This window comes from Calliphora vicina, chromosome 1 (assembly GCF_958450345.1).
Source record: "Calliphora vicina chromosome 1, idCalVici1.1, whole genome shotgun sequence".
Taxonomy (NCBI): domain Eukaryota; kingdom Metazoa; phylum Arthropoda; class Insecta; order Diptera; family Calliphoridae; genus Calliphora; species Calliphora vicina.
The window spans coordinates 85,644,811-85,661,667 of record NC_088780.1 but is presented as its reverse complement, the minus strand read 5'-3'; the positions used below and the strand labels follow the sequence as shown (position 1 = coordinate 85,661,667).

The window sequence follows — 16,857 nt, the reverse complement described above, 5'->3', positions numbered from 1 at the left end:
ACCAATGACATCACCGTGTAAGAATAATTACACCTTTATACTCTAATGCTTTTAATAGATTGAATTTAATTTATGGAGAAGCTTTATAATTCCTAATATAGACTAAATACATAGGTACATATTTACCATTTCAATATTAGCAATTATTTTCAAAAATGTAGTTAGGTTGGACGGTGTGGGGTTCAGAGATGATTACAAATTTTGTGTACCTCACAATAGTATAGTACCAGCATATTGGTAATACTGCTCATACTATAAACCTAAGTTTTATATACATATTTGAGAAATAAAGCGATTTCAAAAATATTTTAATTCTTCTTTTAATTAAAATTTTGTAATAATTATCAAGCTTCGAATAAAGGTTTAAATAATAACAAATAGGTTTGTTGTATTTATGATATTTTAGATACTCCAAATTTCCACAAATGGAAAAAGTCCATTTATCTCTCTTAAAGACTTGAAAAGTTCTGTCTTAAATACTTGAAAATCCAGTACTTCCCAGTTTTTAACCAATTCGAATGGATTAATAGGAACAAAATGATTTAGGTTTGTTGTGATCTTACCTAACTCTTGCAAACCCAGTGCCGTGTTCGTTGGTGGTTCTGTGGAGGAACACTGCAGTGGCATATCCATCATTTGGGAGTGAGGTGAATGACCCTGAGAGTGTGTGCTACCCACACTGCCATTTGTACCATAGTAACCACCGTAATATCCATTGGTGGCGATGGGATTGCCACTGCCATTCGGCGATGTTAACGCTGGAGCATAAGTATTAGTTGTGCCAAGTGAGGTTACCGACGGATCGTTGTGTAACGCTGGACCCGCCGACAGATAATCCGGTGTATGATGTACAGCGGCTGCTGCAGCCGCCGCAGCGGCATGATGATTATAGTAACCGAGATTCTGATGGTGGGCATGGTGATGATGATGGGTGGGTGTAGTTGAGGCATAATTGGTGTAACTGGACGTTTGGTGGTGACCCGACAGTGCACTATTCGTATGAGCATGGGAATGCGGATGATGGTGGCTGGTGGCGGAATGATGATGAGCTGCCGCTGCCATATAATCACTGACCATATCCGCGGGATGGGTGGCATGGGGATGTGAGGGCATTCCACCAGCGCCACTTCCTGGTACCATATGACCCGTGGAGGCAGTCATCGAATAGTGGCTGTTGTACTGATGATAATCATCGGCAACGGGTGGAAATTTCGGATCCAATCCATTGTTCATGCCCATGGAACTTTGAACATGATGGGGTGCATGTGGATGATAACCCATTAGGAATGAGCTCATATTTGTACAGGTTTCTATCGGAATTCTGTTATAATTTTTGTTTTACAATGTATGTATGTATTTCTTTTTGTTTTATCACACTGGTTTTCTTTTTCTCTTTATAACTTTTGTTATTATTTTTTTAATTTAATTTTTTTGTTTACAATGAGAACAATATATTTTTTTTGTTAATTTTTCTTTTTCCTTTGTATATTTCAATAACCTTGAATTAACGAAACTTTTAATTTTTTTCTTTCTTTTATTTTCTGTATTTTGATTTTTTAAATCTTTTATTTTGTTAATTAAACACTAGCACGGCAGGAGGTATTTTGTTGTGGTTTTGGTATTTTTTTTTTTTAGAAATATTTTTTTTTTAACAAATTTTTGTTTAATTAAATTAAATTTTGTTTTCAAGAATTTTTTAAACAACTAAAAAAAATTATTTTGAAATTCTTTTGTATCATCCATTGAAGATGATACTCATTCTTGGGGCACGACAAGACAATAAAACTTTCCGCGGGTTTGGAGCGAAAAACAAAATGTGAAGAATTAACTTGGCCTAGAATGTATCTAAGCTTACAACACTCTACTCATACGGCAAGAGACGTTACAATAAGACAGACACACTGAAACACACGCTATCGCTTACAAATTCACAAAAACAATCCGTCCGTACCGTTCGTGACGAGACGTTCTTTCGCAAAGATACTCAGTTTATCCAACCGTTCGTTCGCTTGTCTGTCTATCACTCGCTCATTCATTTGCTCGCTCGCTCACTGTCCAAAGTACATACATACTGGTGCTGCAGCAAACGAAACCCAACAAAACTTCATTGATTTGTTTCCATTACGTCTGTTTGTTTGTTCGTTCAGTTCTGCAATTTTCTTCTCTTCAAAATACAATATTTTTTCTTCGTTTTTGTTCATTTTCAAACTTGATTTACTGGTTTTCAATAACAAACATTTAAACAACATCCAACCATCCATTAGTTTGCTCATACCTCTGTCTGTCCGTCCGTCCATTGTACGTATTTAGGTAGCCCAACTCATCATGTACGAGTATGTATTAAGTCTATAGTGTGTGTGTGATTGTGTTTAGTTGGACCAGCCCACACGCACAGTATCACCCTGCAATATTTGGTTAAGAGAGTGTGAATATGTGTGTGTTTGGACTAGTTGTATGGATTTGAGAAGCCATGACTTCGTGTCGTCTTCCTGTCACTACCATTAATTTCTGATTGCATGCACCACCAAATACTACACAATGGTTTGCCACCATGTTTATCGTTTCATATCCGCAATAGCGTTGAGCAGTTGTTAGAGCAAGATGTCTGCAATAATGAAGTGAGACAGCTTGTGTTTAAAACACACCCCATTATGAATACTCACTAGCTTTAATCTATTACAATTTTACAGTGTTACACTTAAATATGAGGCCACTATTTCATAAGTTGGATTTAGTTGGAATTCAAGCTTTTTCATAGAAAAAACAAGCTTTCAGGAGAGCAAAATAACTCTTTATTTCGCTTTTTTATGAGGAATAGAGCCGCTAATAAATTCTGCATTTCAAGTACTGAATTACTCTATAATTTATTTTTAACATTTTGCATTATTTGCAGATTTTTTAAAGATAGATGGTTTTTTCTACAAACATATTAATTTTCACGTTGGAATTTGTTGAGAATATAATAGGGAATGAAAATATGAAAAAAGTATGACAAGACGTCCTTAAAAGTTGAGGGTAATTTTAATCCCATGTGCTATTAAGGGTTGATTTTAATTTTTGTGCTGTTATTGTAAATACTATACTTTATGTTATATTTTTTTAAGTTTCATGAAAATCGGTCCAAAAAACATTTCACTATATTTCCATAAGAAATTCTAAATATTGAAAAATTTGACCTTTGACCTTCACGATTTTAGGGTTAAGATTTTCCGATTTTTGTAAAACTTTCAGACTACATTTAAAATTAGTATTCTAAAAAGGCTTTACCTACAATTCATAGCAGTAAAGAATTTGGGCTAATTTTTTTAGTTTTTCAAATTAGTTTTTCTCGAAAATTGCAAAATTTAAACTGCAGGTACCGAAAAACTATAGGAGTTATTATCATACTTTTTTCATATTTTTATTTCCTATTATGTTCTCAATAAATCCCAATGCGATGATCAACAAATTCGAAAATTTGTTTAACAAAATTTTTAAAAATTTTAAATTGGATTTTTGAGACTTCCGTTAAAAAATTTGTTTGGTCATACATTTACAAGTAATTATGGATATATTTTAAGTAAAAATTAGCTTTATTAACAGCACAAAAATGGAAATTAACCCCTAACTTGGGGCCAAATGACTGTGTTTTTCGTGATTTTAAAAGTTCAGGGTCATTTGGACCCCAAGTGATATTAAGGATTAATTTCCATTTTTGTACAGTTATTGTAAATACTAGACTTCATGTTATATTTTTCTTAAGTTTCATCAAAATCGGTCAAAAAATATATAACATTTCGCTATCTTTCCATTAGAAATTCCAAATATTGAAAAATTTGACCTTTGACCTTCACGATTTAAGGGTTAACGTTTTCCGATTTTTTGATAACTTACAGACTATATTTAAAATTACCTGGACTATAATATTCTGAACAGATTTTACTTAAAATTAAAAATTTAAAAAAAAAAATTGGTTTTTCTAGAAAGTCACAAAATTTATATCGCAGTTACGGAAAAACTATAGTATGTATTGACATACTTTTATCACAGTTTTATTCCCTATAATGTTGTAAATAAATCCCCTTGTTATGATCAAAAAATTCTGAAATTTGTTTAAAAAAATGTTTAAAAAATTTAAATTTTTTTGTTGGTTACACCTGCGAATAGGTCCTATGAAGATAAAAACTCATATACAAGTAAATATGAATATATTTTAAGTAAGAATAAACTTTTGTTTTAATATTTCTCAAAATATGTTAATTTTATTCCTACATTTCATGTTCTAGTAGCCTGAGACACATTAATGGCCTGGCGATTTTTTAATAACTTTAAAAATTTTTAACCAATTTTTGTCTTTTATATCTTATTAGAACGACAATTACATACACATTTCGATTCTTTTAAATTACATTGCAAAAGTAATTATTTAATGGCAAACATTTAAAAAAACTGAAAAAAATGCATTTTTTCCCCTTGTAAATGCACCTCTAAACTAAATAGAAAGAACAAGTTAAACATTTTTTTGGTGATTTTATAGGTCATTACGAAAGTTTTTAGCGGGTTTACCGTTTCAACATTTCAAAAAATTTAATTCTAAGGGACACTCTAATGTATACGAGTATATATATACAAAGTTCAACACGTACTTAGAATTATGTACATTTGAATTTACTTTTGTTTTCCACTGGATCTAATCATATGAAGGAATTGGCCGATAAAAGTAAGTATCGATGCTTTTTGTTCAATACTGAGTAGGTAGGTTTTCTTTTCTGGTATAAATTATGGCTTTTTTCTGCCTTAACACTTATTTTAATTAGCTAAGCGTATAGCGTGTTCTTGGCCTTCACCCTCAATTTTATCAAAGGTTTAGAAAGGTACCACTTTTTAAAAAGCTTTGTTAACGAAATAATTTTTGTATTTTTGTGTTAAAATAGATGCAAAAATTATAGTTTTAGAATATTTACAACATATTGTACAAACTATGTTGGCAATATTTTGTGTCAGAAAAGTCTCAACTAGGCAAATCTTATTAACTCTTATAAAATGTATAATGTTCAGAATAAATAAGAGTATCGTCAAATGGAACTAAAAAGGCAAAAATTAATCCAGGGTCTAGTAAATAATAGTTATTAACAGGTGTGAGTGCTATCACTGAATTGAAAATAATCAGAATGTTGAAAAAAATATACATTGTGTATTATTATATTTGAACATGACTGTTTTGCTATTCACATCCAGCATCTTAAATTGTAATAGAACACACACTTACGACCGAAACAGTTATACATACCGCCATCTCTTTTCAATTATCTCGCATGGCGCATGAATATTTTGAAACGTCATCGTATTTGACATGGCACCGCCTCTTTTCAATACCCAGATGAACGTTAAACATACATAACATAAATAATATACTTAGCAGCAGCACACATTGATCTGAGAATCAGTTTTCAACATAAATACACGAACAAAATTAGAGAAATAATAAAAACGTGAATTATTTGTTTATTTTACTTTGCAATATTTTTGTATTGTTGTAGGTACTCTTGTATATTTCAGCACTTAGTTTTAGTTTTTTCTCGCTTCAAATGAAACAAATAAATAAAAGTAAAGTTTATTTTTATTTCATTTGATTTGAAGGTGATGAAAATCGATCGTTTATGGATTTTAAGATATTTACACCCAGTTCTTATATTACGTGGATTTAACAATGTTTAAACAGTATCTGTATTAGTTCCCTAAGAAGTGAAAATATATGTATATTAATAATGTCCCAGCCAAAATTTTAATTCGGATGCAATAGAAATGAATGGAAGTAATACACTGCTTCTAAAGAGACTTTCATTAAGCGCTTTTTAAATTTAAATAAAACAAAGTGTGTGTGAGATATCATCGATGCCATTATGTATGGAATATAACATCGTGCAAATGTCCGCCACCCTAGAAGTGAATGACGCATAAATTAGGTTGAATTTGAACGATGTCATGAGTTAAGTTGGCTTGAGGCCACTATTTTTTAAGACTTAAGAAAAAGTCTAACGCGATCAAATCCCAAGATCTTGGTGGCCAGTTCACATCACCTCCACGTGGAATGTCCTGTTTAAACTACATATCATTCAATTCAAAGAAGTTGGTAATCATCGACCTATAGCGCACGTCGTTGACGGTGCACCGCGGTGATTTTATTCTTCGGTATTCTATAGACTATAGCCATTACAAATATTTATACCCTAAACCATCATAGTGGTGTACATACTGTATAAATAAGAGATAAAATTAAGTTTTCTTTTGATAAAAAATATTTAAAAAACGGCCCATTTTGAAAAAAAAGTTTTTGATTTTGTCAAAAAAATATATTTATTTTCAAAACCTCACTAAGCTTTCTTTTGACCAAAAGACAAAAATGCAAAAATGGGCCCATTTTGAAAAAAAGTGAGATGTTGCAAAAAAAAAAAGTCATCCACTAAGCGACCAAAAAGATCTTCAAGGAAAAGACCTAAGCTTTCTTTTGATATATATCCAACTCTTAGTGAGATGCGAGTTCGACTTATACAAAACTTATTTGTGCTGAATTTGATTTGGATGTTTTTATAACAAATATATTTATGAGAGCTTAAATATTTTCAGATAGGACAATAGCAGGAGAAATAGCAACCAAAGTCAATAGTCTTTGTCATTATGGAACTACATATATACATTAAAGTGACAGCCAATTTTTTTTAGATATCAGAGTGGAATATTGTGACACTAGGCCTAAAAGTTAAGTGCTGAAAATTTGAGCCAAATCGGAAAACGATTTCTGAACGTGAGTCGAGGTCAAAGTTCAGAAATTTTAAAAATTTTACTATTTATATGAAATAAATAGGTGAAACTCGTTAACTTTCTGCATTGTTTACTAGAAATATATAGATTTATTTATATTAATGAATATTACATTAAAATTTTTTTTTGGAAATTAACCCTGTATCTGCTTTGGGTCAAAAAGATCCGAAAACTTTATTAATGCCAAAATTCTGAAAAAATTCAAATTTTTCTGTTTTTGAAAAAATTTTGCTACTACATAAATACTTTTGCAATTGAATGCAAAATAATTGAAATATGTACGCAATTATTGTTGCAATGAGATAAAAATTACAAAATTTTGTTAAAAAATTTTAAAGTTATTACAAATTCTCCAGACCATTAACTCTCAGGCCACTTGAATAAGAAATTTAGGAAAAAAAATTAATATATTTCGAGAAAAATTAAAACAAAAGCTAATTTTTACTTATAATATTTCCGTATTTACTTGTGAATACGTTTTTGTCTTCGTACGATACCGTTAACCTATTCGCAGGTATGGCCAAAACAAATATTTTTTTAACGGCTGTGTCGTTAAAAAAATATTGTTAAATTTTTAAAAATTTTGTTAAACAAATTTCAAAATTTTTTAATCATTACATTGGGATTTATTGAGATCATAATAGGGAATAATAATATTAAAAAAATATGTCAATACCTCTTACAATTTTTCCGTACCTGCGATTTAAATTTTGCGATAAGATAAACTAATTTTTTGTCCATTTTTTGGCGAATGAGCTCTATTTCCTTACTGTTATGAATTTTAAATAAAACCTATTTAGAATATTATAGAGTCTATAGAAGGTCGAAAAAATAAAAATCTTTTATAATGATTATCAACATTTGATTGAGTTATTTATATTGTTATTTTTTTGCAGTTATTTTTTCTATAATCAATTGCTTATTTTTTAAAAAAAATAAGAGTTATTTCGGTTATTTTATTACATACAATGTTGCAAAAGCGCACAGTAGTATAGAAACAGAAATATAGGAAAATAAATCTGTAACTTCTAAACCCTTTGTCCAAACAAGAAGTTGCAGATTTATCTATTTTTTTTTTCTATCCCACTGTACAACGGTTGTACGTACGCTGCACAATGAAGACGAATGGAACTAAAATATCATTTATATCCTCACTAAAAATCTAAAAGCTACAAATCTGTATTCGAATTCGTCAAATGGGGTCATGGTGTAATATGGAAAATTTAATATAATTTAATATAAAACATAGTTTAAATTAAATTCATACATTCATCTCGAGAATTAAATTAAAACCACAAATTTAATCGATCCGTATACAAATATCTGATACATTTCATTGACTAACATGAGTATGAGGTGAATAAAATTAGAATATGCATACATACAAATCGTCACCTGAAATGCAAAAGGGCGTAAAAATCAAAAAAAATTGAGTTTTTAATGAATATTGGAACAGCGCAACAAGTCGCACACGTCTTCACAAATTTCTATTTTTCAAAATAAGGACTTTATTAAAGAATGTAAATCATATTTGTAGCCACAGCTCTTTTAATTTTATTAAGTTTTTTGTCTCTCCCGTAAATTTTTAAAAAAGTGATGATAGCCCCTTTTACTTTTTAGGTGACGATATGTATATTATATAAAATTACTATATGTATATGATTGTATATAAAGTAAAAGTACACGTTATTTACATACATATATCTATTGGAGCTTCTGTTGTGAAATAAACAACAACAAAAAATAATAAAAAACATCGACACAATCATGGTCGAGTTTAGGTCGTTTGAATTTTGATGCAGACATTCTGCTGACTTGCAACTTTATTTCAATTTTTTAATGTTTGTTGTGGTTAAAATTGATGTATTACATACAAATAATAAACTATTGTTTGTTTATTGTTTTTGTAAATAGGTAAATAAATAGTTGCTATGAACATTGTTAATGTTGTCATCATCATTATTTTGTTGTAATTCAATGTTTCTCCTATTTAAGATGGAATATTATCAGTCAACTTGTAATTATCTGCGACGTGTGTGTAAGTTTGTTGTTTATAATGACATGCAACATTTTTGGGTTGTAAAGAAATGATGTTGAATGTTGTTTAAAAAATCAATGAAATGATACATACACACATGAACTTTAAATAACAAGATTTTATGTTTAGACGATATATTCAATTAATTTAATTTAATAAAGTAATTTGTTGTTGTTTTTGTTGTTAGTGTAAGTGTTAAATATAACAAGTATCTTTTAATTGTTTGGTTTTTTTATAACTTAACTCGTCCATAATTAATTGTCTTTTAACTAGGTTTTTGGTTTGTTGTTTTGATCAATTTAAGTGATTTCATTTTGAATACTTAATATAATGAGAACAATCATCCATTAACATTGTGCGTAATTGTTGTTCACCTGTGTGTAGAAAAATAATTTTATTAATGAAACGTTGTTTTATTATTAAGTATTTACTTACATATATACATTGGGTAACTTTTAAATTATACATATTCTTCTATTTGAACGAAATTATTACGAGGGTAAACAATTTGGTTATTTTTATTCAACTAAAAGTTTTTTACTTTTTCAGAAATGATTTGTTTTGATATGTCGTAGTAAACATTTGTTTTCCTCAAGCCAAATGTTATAGAAAAATCGATGGCACAATATCGACTGCTATATCGACCCACACTTAGAAGAAAATAAATAATAAGGAGTAGAACAAAATCAAAGTTGACAAATTTTCAGAGGATAAAACCCAACCCAAGGACGAAGTATATTGAAACTGGCTGAAATCGGTCCATTATTTCACCTAGCCTCTATACAAATTTCCTCCCGGAAATCATGTCACAAAATTGTATGATGAGCGGTACTTAATTAGCCATAGCTCCCATATAAAGCCCGGTTCCGAAAATCACTTTAACGAGCATAAATTTCTTAAAAATATTGATATCCACATAAAGTCCAACAGAAATAACTTTCATATAGATATAAATCACACCACCTATATAAGGCCCTCTTCCAAAAAAGCATTGTGTTGCAACTAGGAAAATAGGTTATGGGAGGTAGGATAGAGGGAGTTGTGTTTGTGGACATTTGATTTTAATTTTCCTATATTGAAAGTGGACAGGAAAAACTTCAGGAGGAAGCTTATTCCACATACGGACAGTATGGCAAAATAAAGAATTTTCCCTGTAATGTGTTCTGCACTACACTGTCCAGTCGACAACGAATTGATGTGCCCCTACCGAAGAGCGTGTGTTGCGTAATTTCAGCAGAGCACATAACATTGTAGTATCGGTAGAACAGTGAAACACAACCCACATGGCGACGTTGTTCCAGCAAGTCAATACAGCTGGATACCATACTGTCATCGATAAGCATCTTCGCCCTCTCATGTACGCGGTTGAGTAACTCCAAAATAGACTTCGAAGCACCGGCCCACACATGAGAGTTGTATTCCATTTTAGGTCGGATATAAGTGGTGTAAATAGTAAGGAGAGCAGATGGAGTGAAGTATTTCTTACACCGTTTTAGCAAACCAAGGCACTTGATTGCTTCTTTCGACACTCGAAATATGTGTTTTTCGAGTGTTACACCATCCATAAAAACAGATGGAGCAACATGATCTGTTGTGCGTTTGTGAGTTAACATACAACATTGAGTCTTGCGTGCATTGAAATCGACTCTATTCCCACAACGCCATTCAGAGATTTCACAAGATCTTGAGCATATCATTCATATCATTTGTCTCATTGCCCCAATCTCCGACAGGCTTGGTCTATAATTAAATGCATATGAATGGCAAATGTTACTGTAATCTGCAAAATAGTAGATAGGGTTGGAAGTTTGACGTAGAAGGTCGTTTATAAAGATAAGACATGTAGTAGGAGAAAGGACGGAGCCTTGCCCCTGAATTGATCTTGAACTCGTTTGATAAAATTCCATATATAACAACTAGTATAGTGCGATCTCTGAGAAAGCTCGATATAAATCGAGAGAAGTTATTACCGACACCAAAAGCAATAAGTTTTGCTAAAAGTGCACCATGCCATACTCTATCAAACGCTTTAGAAATATCTAGAGCCACCACTTTACTTTCGCCAAAACGGTGTATGGAACGACACCATTTTTCCGATAGCAAGACTAGCAAGTCTCCCGTAGAGCGTCCTCTGTGAAAGCCATACTGCCGGTCGCTGAGTAAATTATTGGACTCTAAATATTTCACAAGATGGTAGTTAACCATACTCTCCATGACTTTGGAAAGTGCAGAACAGATCCTATTTGGCAATAATTTTCAGGGTTGCTAGCCTGTCCCTTTTTAGGAATTGGCGTTACATTAGCAACCTTCCAACATACTGGAAATTTGCCGCACGGTATAAATAGACGAGCTAGCGTCGAAGAACACTGCCCAGGAGTATGTACTAACTAGTGCAATTGAACTAATTCAAATTTCTTCGCTCACTTAGTTCAATTTTTGAACTATGAACTAGAACATTGTATGTTATTTTTGAAGTTTCTTTTTATACTAATTCAGGCAGTAATGTAATGTTGCCATAAAAAAGTCCAATAATTTATTTTATCAAAGAAAATATCAGTAATTTTCGTTTTGGCATCACTGCATATCACAGTTTATTGACATACAATTTTTAATATCATTTGAATATTTTACAGTTTTTTTGTTCGATTTGAAAGTTTAAAAGTCACAGTTGTGAGGATTTAAAATTTAGTAATAAAACTCAACAATAATTAAACATAGTGTATTGAAAACTATATTTTAATAATAAACAAGTAAGAGTGCTATATTCGGCTATGCAGAATCTTATATACCCTTCACCTTTGTTGTGGATGCATTATTATTTTTTATAATAAGTATATATGTATGTATGTACATTGCCCACTTTCAGCGTACAGCATCCTAAATTTATCAAGAACACAAAAAACAACAACAACGCCAAACGAAACAGAACACCAAAAGAAAAAACAAAAACAAAATACGCAAGGCAATGAAACCAACACACATCCAAACATACGTTTAATTGTATAAAAAACAACAACAACGCCAAAAGAAACAAAACACAAAAGAAAAACAAAATACGCAAAGCATGCACATTCAAACATACGATTTGTTGATTTTTTGTCAAAAAAACCAACACACAACCAAACAAAAGTTTAGTTGTATAAAAAACAACAACAACGCCAAAAGAAACAAAACACAAAAAAAAAAAAAAATACGCACATCCAAACATACGTTTTGTTGTTTTTTTGTAAAAAAAACCAACACACAACCAAACAAACGTTTAGTTGTATAAAAAACAACAACAACGCCAAAAGAAACAAAACACAAAAAAAAATAAAATACGCATAGCTTGCACATCCAACCATACGTTTTTTTGTTTTTTTGTCAAAGCATGCAATACATTGTGTTTTTTGATGAAATTTTCAGAGGTTGTCTCGGATTTTTGCTCATATCTCCGTTATTTATGGACGGATTTTGCTGATTTTAAATAGCAAAATTCTCGAAAGTATGTCTGACAGAATTGTTGAAGATTTGGATCCCGGAGATATCTGGGGCATTCAGAAAATTGATTTCAACAGACAGACGGACAGACAGACAGACAGACGGACATGGCTTAATCGACTCCGCTATCTATAAGGATCCAGAATATATGTATATACTTTATAGGGTCGGAAATGAAAAATGTAGAAATTACAAACGGAATGACAAACTTATATATACCCTTCTCACGAAGCTGAAGGGTATAAAAATGACTAAATATTTATTGGGCATTAATGAAAACAGTTAGGAATCTTTAATTCGAGTTATTTTTTATTTTAAAATTATTTATTTTTTCAAATTAGGTTGCGATGACATTGTAGTTTTGTACTTAATACGAACATATTTATCATGGACTTTCTTAAACACATCCTTCACTAGTGGTACTTCCAAGTCCTGTGTACGTTCTTATTTCTTATGTACCATGGTGCACACATCATGGCGTTATAAGTATTTGATTTATAAGATCAATACTGATGTTGCTCGTTGTTGCCCACAGTTGGATTCCATATGTCCACATTTGTTTTACAACGCTTTTATAAAGGATAACTTTATAGTCAAGGCTTAATTTTGATTGGTCACTGATCAACCAGCGAAGGCTAGAGGCTTCAACTTCATGTGAAGTGTCTTGGTTATATATGATGACACCAAGTAAGTATCCTATCTATACCATGAGATATAACATAATCGGATTGAGGTATATAATTTTCATGTGTAACACGGGACGATTTCCCCTCTTTAGCGCACTGCGACCCGTAGGATCTTTCCCCATTTCCGAACGATAGCAATGATTAAAATCGACGTTAGAGTAAGGAACTGTTGGGACTGTCTAAGTCCAGGTAAATTACCCCAAAATCGGGCAAATTCCGAGTCAACCCAAGAACTTCCATAGTGTCCTAGTGGGAAGCCAAAGAACGAGCGTCGGGCTCCCCTGTTGGCCAGACAATCAGCACGTTCTTTACAGACAACAAATATCCTGATATTTCTTAACCTCATAAACATAGCGTGAACGTAGCATGTTTGTAATTAACTATAATTAAAAAGTCCGATAGGCAGCAAATATTTAGTTTGGTAGACCTAGATAAACTGGAATAATATTTAACTCATTTAAGTTTTTTAGAATTCTTCTTGATAACGTTATTTATGTCATCCGGTTATAAGACTGTAGGAGCGGCGCGCCATAGTTCCGTCAGCTTTTATTAAAGGCCTTTGAGGCTCTACCAGTGGCCTGATAATTCTTATTTTCTTCCAAAGGGAAAGATTTGTGTGTTTGGTATTTGACAAACATTGAATGTAATTACTATTTCTGCTATCATCTCTCTTTTAGCTGTTTACTAGCAGCAGACAGTCTCTGTTTTGCAGCAAGTTATCTATCTCTTCTGCGTTTTCTCTTTTCCAATAGAAGTCGTTCAATATCTGAATTGAAAATGTGCGTATTAGTTTTAGAAAGTACTTGACTCTTAGAATGATTTAGAGTCGACGTGAAGTCATTGACTAATTTATGTCTATCTCCCTCCCACTGAATACATAAATATGTGGATATGACTGCTAATATATTTTTTATATTTTAGCCAATTTGATTTTTATTTAATTTGAACGATTTTGAAATCTCATGTTGACGAAAATGTATTATCTCGATCAAATGAAAATAAGTATATCTACGTTATATATATATAGTATATAGTATCGACCAACTTGAATTGAATAATTTTGATATTTATTATCATCTTGGCGACTGATATCAATAACTTTGCATCCTGAGAGTAGATTTTAAATGTGTTAAGGCCATTAAAAAATTCGAAATTAGTAAAAGAAAATGTTCTAAGTACCAAACAGTACTTAGAACATTGTTTATGTATCCTGTAAAATTTGGAAAAAGGACACTTTGCACACTAAGCTAACGTATTACAGTTGTTCAATGAAAACGTAAAGTCTTGAAGTTGAAAAGAACTTGATTTAAATTACTAATACTAAATATTAAATTAAAATAAACAAACTATTTAACAAATACTGACTTACAGTTAAACTTACAGTTGTCGGGCATATTGTTTAATTACTATTTAAGTAAGTTTTTTATTTGTAAAAAGGTCTTAATTACTTTTTGAATGAAATTCATTTGCCTGATGTGTTTTTCATTGACAAAGTAGTTGTAAGTTATTAGATGTGTCTCTTCTCCAAACAGAGCAACAACACATGTGATACACAAGACTAATTACTTTAATAAAAAGTTAAATTTAAGCATTTTATACAATACAATTAAGTAAATAGAAACATTTTAATTATTCCATTCGCTTAGTAAGGAATCCTTTGCTTTTGGATTTATTGTTATAATAAAAATGTCATTTAAAGATTTACACAAGTTTTCAATACCTATTGACGAACTGAATTGATTGAATGAATGAAATGTATTAAAATTAAGCCCTAAATGTTTAGGTTTCCCTTCTCCTAGAAAATCGACGAAAAAATTAGATTTTTTTTGTTTTGTAATAAAAACATTGAAAAGAAATATCGAATAAAAAACAAACTACAAAAACAACATTGGTCAGTCAGTCAAATGATTGACATGACAGTTAATGTTACTTTTCATGAAATGTGGCTAAAAGAATGTTGAAAACAGAAAAAATTTCAAACGACAAACAGCAGAATGGAAAAAAATACAACATGTCTGCCTTGTACATCGTATGGGGTGGCCTCAGTCCAAATCAAATATATATTAAACAAAAAAAAAACAAAAACGAAGAAGAACAACAAACAAAACAAAACAACAAGAACAAAAACAACAACTTTAATACAAAATCCCAATACAAACTCTTGCAATCAGTTGCGACTGTCAAGCGGCAAAGGAAGTTCACTTGCTGCACAACTTTGATTAATGATTTACTTACTTTGTGGCACATTATGTTGCTATTGCTGCCGCTGATGTTGTTGTTATTATTATTTTTAATACTGTTTGTTACTGACTCTTTTTGTTGTTTTAAGAAACCCATCAGAAAGAAAAAGTTTACACTCGTATTGTTCCTATATAAAGTAAAATACATACTTACTCTCGTAAATGCCCACCACAATAAAAGGAATAAAACTTTTAAGACAGTTAAAGTTGAAGTATTGATTGGTTTAGCAAGGTTCATTTAATGTACTCGTATATAATATTAGAGCAAACATTTTAAATACATATATATATGTATATTTACAGAAAAAGGGTGGAAAATTATTTTAAGGGAATTTCAAATCGGATTTAACATTCGACTGACACATCGGCTCTGAATTTTAGAAATGTATTTATGTATAAGGGGACAATTTTATGTCAATTTCGCTACCAAAATATTGCTAAATATTATTTTTCGGATTTATTGAATTATTTTTCTAAAGTGAAATAATACAGCTAGGGTGATCGATTCTTGGACATTTTTTAGAAACCGGTTTTCGGTTTCTTCGAAAAATTGTAATTTAATATAAACTGGTTTCGGTTTCGGTTTTTTATGGTAACCGGTTAACCCGTTTTTTGGAAAAATATAAAAACGCCTAGAAATATGAAGAAAAAAAGTTTTATTTATTAAAATAATAGTGATTAAAACAATTTTGATTATTTCTTTTATCCTTCACAAGTTCTTCGGTTCAAATTTGACCCATTTTGAAATTAACATTTAATTTTTTCTAAAAGTGAGTGATTGATATTTTTGATATTTTATGAATTTTATTTCATTTCAAATGTCAACAACAACTATATTAGGTTTTTAGAAAAACAAATTGGCAAAAAAATATCTATAAACTAGTTTGGACTTAAGTATTTTGTTACGCACAATTAAGTTTAATTTTTTCTTTGGTAGTATAATATATATCTTCATCATACTTGCGGAACTACTGTTTTTCTTATCCTTTATAACGTCTTCGGGTAAAATGTTACCCATTTTGAAATTGAAAACGTACTCCTTTTTTTAAAAAAGTAGTATTTCTACTCCGTTTTTTTAAAAAAGTAGTATTTCTACTCCTTTTTTTAAAAAAAATTAGTATTTATACTCCTTTTTTTAAGAAAGTAATATTTCTACTCCTTTTTTAAAAAGGTAGTATTTCTACTACTTTTTTAATAACTTTAATTTAATTTCAAATGTCAACAACTATGTTAGATTTTTTAAAAACAAAAATCTATTTTCTATTTGGGTCAAATTTGACCCGAAGATCGTTAACGTCAGTAAATTTGAAGACCTTATGAAGGTAAAATAATCTCTTAGGAATAAGTAAAACACAGTTTAAATGCTTTGGAGTGTATCGATTTTTTTTTTGTTTTTATAAAACTAGACATTGAAAATTATCTTTTACTTGGTGTATTTGTAGGACATATAGAAAACAAAGCTTTGAGTAAGTTTTCAGGCTTTCCAGATCACTAGTGACATTTTCTAAATATAAAAAGTCTTCTAAAATAGTTGAAATATTTGTTTTATTTTTTTTGGATTTTTAAAATTTTTAATACACTAAAACTCATAAAAACTCACTTTTAAAAAAAA

General features: G+C 30.7%; 1 protein-coding gene across 1 annotated transcript in view; it reads right to left on the bottom strand.

Moving 5' to 3' along the window:
• The window catches only part of Dfd (Deformed), a 37,240-nt gene extending 35,893 nt beyond the window's left edge, over positions 1-1,347 (bottom strand). Inside the window, exon 1 of the mRNA XM_065499148.1 lies at positions 564-1,347. Coding sequence (XP_065355220.1) covers positions 564-1,296 — 733 coding nt within the window. The 5' untranslated portion in view covers positions 1,297-1,347. The remainder of the gene's footprint in view (positions 1-563) is intronic.
• Between the last annotated feature and the right edge of the window lie 15,510 nt (positions 1,348-16,857).